This window comes from Hemiscyllium ocellatum, chromosome 22 (genome assembly GCF_020745735.1).
Source record: "Hemiscyllium ocellatum isolate sHemOce1 chromosome 22, sHemOce1.pat.X.cur, whole genome shotgun sequence".
NCBI classification, from domain to species: domain Eukaryota; kingdom Metazoa; phylum Chordata; class Chondrichthyes; order Orectolobiformes; family Hemiscylliidae; genus Hemiscyllium; species Hemiscyllium ocellatum.
Genome location: NC_083422.1, coordinates 47,304,280 through 47,311,880, shown reverse-complemented (window position 1 = coordinate 47,311,880; position 7,601 = coordinate 47,304,280). Strand labels below are relative to the sequence as shown.

General features: G+C 49.2%; 1 protein-coding gene across 1 annotated transcript; it reads right to left on the bottom strand.

Moving 5' to 3' along the window:
• Positions 1–670: 670 nt before the first annotated feature.
• On the bottom strand, positions 671–5,635 carry LOC132826165 (calcium homeostasis modulator protein 1). Its single transcript, XM_060841807.1, has 2 exons — positions 5,084–5,635; positions 671–1,144 (listed from the first exon to the last, which is right to left on the bottom strand). The coding sequence occupies exons 1-2, from the start codon at positions 5,633–5,635 to the stop codon at positions 671–673; spliced, it is 1,026 nt and encodes a 341-aa protein (XP_060697790.1).
• Positions 5,636–7,601: the final 1,966 nt, after the last annotated feature.

The window sequence follows — 7,601 nt, the reverse complement described above, 5'->3', positions numbered from 1 at the left end:
CAGTGCTGAGCTCAGTCCAGTCTATTCTATGAGCACACAAGACCTTCTGCACAGGGGTGACTGCAATGGGTCAGAAACGGATTCTCTGGCATGTTGAAGGTGGACCATTATATCCATATGAGAATGTTACCACATTCCCTCTTGGTTTGAATGTCCTGCTCTGGATTGGCAGCAGTTGACCCTCACTTTGAGATTACCGTTTACTCAGGGTCATAATATTCAGCCATGGGTCTTCACATGATTGAATAGCTCACATCTTGACTGGGAAGTCTTTGAGCTGAGGGGGAGTGAAACATTTGCTCCTTGCTTCTGATGCTGCTCTGTCTAATCATTAAAACTGACAGTATGTTGCAGCTCAATTTACACATTGTTTCTGTTTGGAATGAACTGTAGCAATCCACCCAGTCATTGTTGTCCATTCTGCCGTGTTTCAAAGGGAGCATCAGAATGTCTTGGTAGCATTTTCTTTGTCCTCCCCCGCAATCCTGGGCAGTCACGGAACCAGGACCTGAACCAGCTAACAGTAGCCCAGCAACTCGGTCACGATCACGGTGGTGAGTATGCTCATAGCTCCTGTACTGGTGCCCAGTTGGGATAGCGGTTACTGCAAAGATGTCAGTCTTCACAACAAACAGACACTGACACAATGCTCACACGTCAAAGTGACGATTCAGACCTTGCTGTAGAAGACAATGTTCTCCCTGCGTGGCTGAGCACACTTACTGGGGACCAGGTTCACATCACCATTCTGATGGACATCCTCCTTCACACCCGTGGTCACATTTAATGGTGGTTTGCACTTGTGCCAGTTCCTCAGCAGTTTATTCATATTCGCACTGTCAGTGATACCAAAGAGCTTCTCCTGCTCTTCACCAGTTTCGATATCATGGAGCCTTGGCATCTGATAGTGACTGTAACCTCTGACCATCTCGTCCTGAAACCCCTCAAAAAACTGCTGGATACAGACCTTGGCGAAACTCTTAGCATGTTCTGTGCACATTTCCTCGAACAGCTTGCGCTCAATATCAATGTAATGGGACCAATATTTTGTCTTCAGGAAGGCAACTTGGGTGAAGCAAGGTCGCATTGCTCTCACCAGGAAAGCCAAGAAAGTCATCATCAAAATAAAGCACCAACCTAGAGCCTGTCAGGGAGCAACACAAACACTCTCATTCACAGCCTCAACAACAGGACTACAACAGCATTGTGTTAGATACAGGGTAAAGCTCTCGCTACACGTTTAAACTGAAAGTAAACCTCTCACTACTCTTTTCAAACCCGAAGTAATGCCCCCTTTTACAATGCCCCGTCAAATACTCCCAGGACAGGGATAGTACCAGGTTAAATACAGACTATAGCTCCTTCCACACTGCCCCCATCAGATACTCCCTGAGCAGGTACTGCACGGGGTTAATTATAGAGTAAAGCTTTCTTTACACTTGCTCCATCAAACACTCTCAGGCTAGTTACAGCACGGGATTGACACCAGAAGACCAGGGTGCAAGTCCTACATGTTTCAGAGGTGTGTAATATCACCTCTGAACAGGTTGATTAGAAAATACCGAGGTACAGAGTAAAGCTTCCTCAACTCTTTTAAACTGAAAGTAAAGCTTTCTCTCACTATCCACATTAAACATTCCCAGGACAGCAACAGCAGGGGTTAGAAACGAAGTACAGATTCTTGCACTCTTTTAAGCTGAAAATAAATCTCCCTCTACTGAACTGTCTATTATTTTAAACAGGGAGAAAGTGAGGACTGCAGATGCTGGAGACCAGAGTTGAAATGTGTGGTGCTGGAAAAGCGCAGCAGGCCAGGCAGCATCCGAGGAGCAGGAGAATCAACGTTTCAGGCATAAGCCCTTCTTCAGGAATGAGGCCGGTGTGCCAAGCGGGCTGAGATAAAAGGTGGTGGGGGGGTGGAATTTGGGGGAGGGGCGCTGGGAATACAATAGGTGGAAGGAGGTGAGGGTGACGGTGAGGGTGAAGGTGAGAGGCCGGAGAGGGGGTGGGGGCGGAGAGGTCTGGAAGAAGATCGCAGGTCAAGAGGGTGGTGCTGAATCCGGGGGTTGGGACTGCGATAAGGTGGGGGAAGGGGAAATGAGGAAGCTGGAGAAATCTACATTCATCCCCTGTGGGTTGGAGGGTTCCTAGGCAGAAGATGAGGCCCTCTTCCTCCAGGCGTCGTGTTGCCATGGTCTGGCGATGGAGGAGGCCAAGGGCCTGCATGTCCTTGGCGGAGTGGGAGGGGGAGTTAAAGTGTTCAGCCACGGGGCGGTTGGGTTGGTTGGTCCGGGTGTCCCAGAGGTGTTCCCTGAAATGTTCCGCAAGTAGGTGGCCTGTCTCCCCAATGTAGAGGAGACCACATCGGGTGCAGCGGACACAGTAAATGATGTGAGTGGAGGTGCAGGTGAATTTGCGACGGATGTGGAAGGATCCATTGGGGCCTTGGAGGGAGGTGAGGGAGGAGGTGTGGGCGCAAGTTTTGCATTTCTTGCGGTTGCAGGGGAAGGTGCTGGGAGTGGAGGTTGGGTTGGTGGGGGGTGTGGACCTGACGAAGGAGTCGCGGAGGGAGTGGTCTTTTCGGAACACTGATAGGGGAGGGAAGGGAAATATATCCCTGGTGGTGAGGTCTGTTTGGAGGTGGTGAAAATGACGGAGGATGATACGATGTTTATGGAGGTTGGTGGGGTGGAAGGTGAGGACCAGAGAGGGTCTGTCCTGGTGGCGATTGGAGGGGCGGGGTACAAGGGCAGCCGAACAGCCCACATGGCCTCCTTCTTCAAAGACCGCAATTTCCCCTCCAACGTGGTCGACAACGCTCTCCACTGCATCTCCTCCACTTTCTGCACCTCCGTCCTTAAACCCCGCCCCTCCAATCGCCACCAGGACAGAATCCCACTGGTCCTCACCTTCCAATCCATCAATCTCCGGATACATCGTATCATCTGCCGTCATTTCCGCCACCTCCAAACGGACCCCACCACCAGGGATATATTTCCCTCCCCTCCCCTATCAACTTTCCGGAGAGACCACTCCCTCCGCAACTCCCTCGTCAGGTCCACATCCCCCACCAACCCAACCTCCACTCCTGGCACCTTCCCCTGCAACCGCAAGAAATGCAAAACGTGCGCCCACACCTCCCCCCTCACCTCCCTCCAAGGCCCCAATGGATCCTTCCATATCCATCACAAATTCATCTGCACCTCCACACACATCATTTACTGTATCCGCTGCACCCGATGTGGTCTCCTCTATATTGGGGAGACAGGCCGCCTACTTGCGGAACATTTCAGGGAACACCTCTGGGACACCCGCACCAACCAACCCAACCATTCCGTGGCTGAACACTTAAACTCCCTCTCCCACTCCTCCAAGGACATGCAGGTCCTTGGCCTCCTCCATCGCCAGACCCTGGCCACAAGACACCTGGAGGAAGAGCGCCTCATCTTCCGCCTAGGAACCCTCCAACCACACAGGATGAATGTAGATTTCTCCAGCTTCCTCATTTCCCCTCCCCCCACCTTATCTCAGTCCCAACCCCCGGCTTTAGCACCACCCTCTTGACCTGCAAGCTTCTTCCCGACCTCTCCGCCCCCCCCCCCCCCCCCAACCCAACCCCTCTCTGGCCTATCACCCTCACCCTCACCTCCTTCCACATTCCCAACGCCCCTCCCCCAAATTCCTCCACCCCCACCTTTTATCTCAGTCCTTGCAAACCAGCCTCATTCCTGAAGAAGGGCTTATGCCTGAAACGTTGATTCCCCTGCACCTCAGATGCTGCCTGGCCTGCTGCGCTTTTCCAGCACCACACTTTTCAACTATTATTTTAAACAGCAAAGTTCCCTCTACCCTGGCCCCATCAAACATTCCCAGGACACATGCAGCTTGGGGTTAGATACAGAGACAGGCTCCCTCTACATTGTCCCCATCAAATACTCCCAGGTCAGGGACAACACGGGATTAAATATAAAGTTCCCTTTACAATGTTCCCATCAAACATTCCCAGGACAGGCACAGTATAGGATTAAATACCAAGTAAAGTTTCCTCGACACTGTCCCCATCAAACACTCCCAGGACACGGACAACACTGGGTGAGTACAGGGTAAAACTTCCTCTGTACAGGATTACATACACAGTAAAGCTCGCTCTACACTGTCCCCATTAAACACTCCGAGGACATGAACAACACGTAATTAGGTACATAATATAGCTCTCTCTGTAAACGGTTAGGTACAGAATAAATCTCTCTCTACAGGGCTATTACAGAGTAAGGCTCCCTCTCTACAGAGTTACGTACAGAATAAATCTCTCTACAGGGCTATTACAGAGTAAAACTCCCTCTCAACAGAGTTAGGTACAGAATAAATCTCTCTCTAAAAGGTTAGTCCAGAGTAAAGATCCCTCTCTACAGAGTTACGTACAGAATAAATCTCTCTCTACAGGGCTATTACAGAGTAACGCTCCCTCTCAACAGAGTTAGGTACAGAATAAATCTCTCTCTAAAAGGTTAGTCCAGAGTAAAGATCCCTCTCTACAGAGTTAGGTACAGAATAAATCTCTCTCTACAGGGCTATTACAGAGTAAAGATCCCTCTCAACAGAGTTAGGTACTGAATAAATCTCTCTCTAAAAGGTTAGTCCAGAGTAAAGATTCCTCTCTACAGAGTTAGGTACTGAATAAATCTCTCTCTAAAAGGTTAGTCCAGAGTAAAGATCCCTCTCTACAGAGTTAGGTACTGAATAAATCTCTCTCTAAAAGGTTAGTCCAGAGTAAAGATCCCTCTCTACAGAGTTAGGTACTGAATAAATCTCTCTCTAAAAGGTTAGTCCAGAGTAAAGATCCCTCTCTACAGAGTTACGTACAGAATAAATCTCTCTCTACAGGGCTATTACAGAGTAAAGATCCCTCTCTACAGAGTTAGGTACTGAATAAATCTCTCTCTAAAAGGTTAGTCCAGAGTAAAGATTCCTCTCTACAGAGTTAGGTACAGAGTAAATTTCTCTGTACAAGAGTTAACCTCTCTCCACAATGTCCACAGTGGACCCGGAGTGATTTGCACCTTTATTCTGAATCTAATCTCACCTGGGACAGGCAGCGCAGGTAGCGGGTTGCTCCCTCCCGGGACAGGGCAGTTTGCTGGGGGAACATGTCAGGGCAGGGTACGGTGGCGAGGAGGCGGCGGAGCTGGGGCTGAGCCGGGAGAGCTCCGGACAGGTTGAGCCCCAGCCTCCGAGGCTCCAGGCTCTCACTGAAGGCGCAGATGAAGCACTTTCCGTCCAGGAGGGTGACACTGAGCCAGATGAGGGGAGCAATGAGCGCTCTCTGGGCCATTGAGCACAGCATGTAGCGGAGAACCCCCGGCTCCTTGGCCCGCAGTCCCTCCGGCCTCCTGCACTCCTCCGCCAGCACCGACACGTTGTTGTTTAACACGAAGCCCAGCAAGAAGAGCACCACAGGCGGCACCGACATCAGACCCAGGCCGTACAGCAGGTTATAGCCGGGTAGGCACGGACAGTTAAAGTCAAAGGCGGAATAAATCTGAGCACTGGCCAGGGCGAGAATCCCACACAAGCCATTCAGGAAGGACTCTTGGTTAGACTGCAGGAACTGGAAAACCATCCGGAATTTATCCATTCTCCCGCTAAGCAAGATTGAGAACACCCTCTCCTTCTTCCTTTATCCCCCACTCCCCGTCTATTCCCCCCTCGATATCCCCTATTCACTGTCTATACCCCCATCTACTGTCTATTCCCCCCTCTATATCCCCCACCCAACCCCTTGTCTATTCCCCCTCTATACCCCCTATCCACTGTCTATTCCCCCATCCACTGTCTATTCCCCCCTCTATACTCCCATCCACTGTCTATTCCCCCCAATACCCCCTACCCCTTGCTTATTCTCCCCTCCAAACTCCCCACTCCCCCTCTATATCCCCTATCCACTGTCTATTCCCCCCTCTCAATTCCACTATCTGTATCTCCTCCTCTTTCTCTATCCCCTGGTCTCTCTATCCCCTTCATCCTCACTCTATTTCCTCCTCTCTATCCCCATCCCCCCCCCCATACCCCTCTATCTCTCAAATGCCCGTCTACTTCCTCCTTTCTCTATATCCCTTCCCCCTTTCTCTCACCATCTATTTCCCCTCTCTCTATATCTTCTTACGCCTCTCTATCCCTTTCTATTTCTCTATCCCCTTTCTTTGATTCTTCCTGTCTCTCTATTTCCTGGTCTCTCTCTATCCCCCTCTCTTTTCTCTCACAATTTAACTCTGTCCCTTGACATTTTCTCAATTCCTTTTTCCTGTCATTGTCTCTACCTCTCTATGCTTCTGAATCTAACCCTATTTTTCTATCTGTCAGTCTGGCTCTATCCCTCCGTCTGTTTTGCTCTGACTCTGTTTTGATCTTTTTATTTGTTTGCAATCTGCTTTGCAAACCAGTCTCCTCCCCTAAGCACAGCTGGACAGAGCAACTGGGACACAATGCCCACCTTCTCACTTTAGAAAAACCTTATGGAAAAATCACAGATTTAACACCACTTGACTTTAAGGCCACATTTGACCAAACCCTAATGAAACTTTGGTCGCTGGGAATTGGGGGATAGCTCTCCACTGGTTAGAGTCATACCTCAAGGAGGCCTGTCATCTCAGCTCCAGGTCATCTCTGCAGCAGTTCCTCAGGGTAGTGTCCTAGGCCCAACCATCTTCACCTGCTTCACCTTCCCTCCATAGTAAGGTCAGAATTAGGGATATTCGCTGATGATTGCACAGTATTCAGTACCATTCGGTGTTCTCAAATAATAAAGCAGTCCATGTCTAAGTTCAGGAAGACTTGGATAAAATCTGCCGTATCAAACCTGTGGATACAAGATCAGAGACTGGGAGTTCTGTGGCAAATGACTTATCTCCTGACTCATGAAATCCTGTCAACCATCTACAAGGCTCAAGTGTGTTGGAGTACTCCCCACACTCAAGAAGCTTGACACCATCCAGGACAAAGCAGCCCGCGTGTTTGACACCATACCCACAAACATTCACTTGCTCCACCTCAGACACTCAGTAGCAGCAGATGCACTGCAGAAATTCACCAAAGCTCCCCTGATAGCACCTTCCAAGCTCACAACCTCTATTATATAGAAGTACAAGATAAACAGATACTTGGGAACACACCACCTGCAATGTTCCCCTCCAATCTGCTTACCATCCTGTGTTGGAAATATATTGTCATTCCTTCAGTGTTGCTGGGTCAAACTCCTGGAAATCCCTCTCCAACAGCATTGTGTGTGTACCAACATCTCAGACATGGCAGTGGTTCAAGAAGGCAGGTCACCAACACCCTCCCAAGGGTGGGCAATAAATGTTGCTGTAGCCAGCAACGCGTACATGCCATGAACAATTAAAACAAATACACTGTCATGAATAAACAAGAGTAGAGACACATAGATTACAATTCCGTCAGACTGGCTAGATTTTGTCTAAAGTAGCTCTGGTCACATTCTTTTATTTTAATGTAATGAGAAAATTCATTTCACGAGCTACAATTCTTCAGCGTTTATTAGTTTTCTTCATGACAGGATATTAAAGTTTCTCTGGGATTAGTGA

Coding starts and splice junctions, on each gene's coding strand:
- LOC132826165 (XM_060841807.1), bottom strand. CDS start 5,635: ATGGATAAATTCCGGATGGTTTTCCAGTTCCTGCAGTCTAACCAAGAG. Junction 1,145..5,083: donor ACCTGCGCTGCCTGTCCCAG/GTGAGATTAGAT, acceptor GCTCCCTGACAG/GCTCTAGGTTGGTGCTTTAT.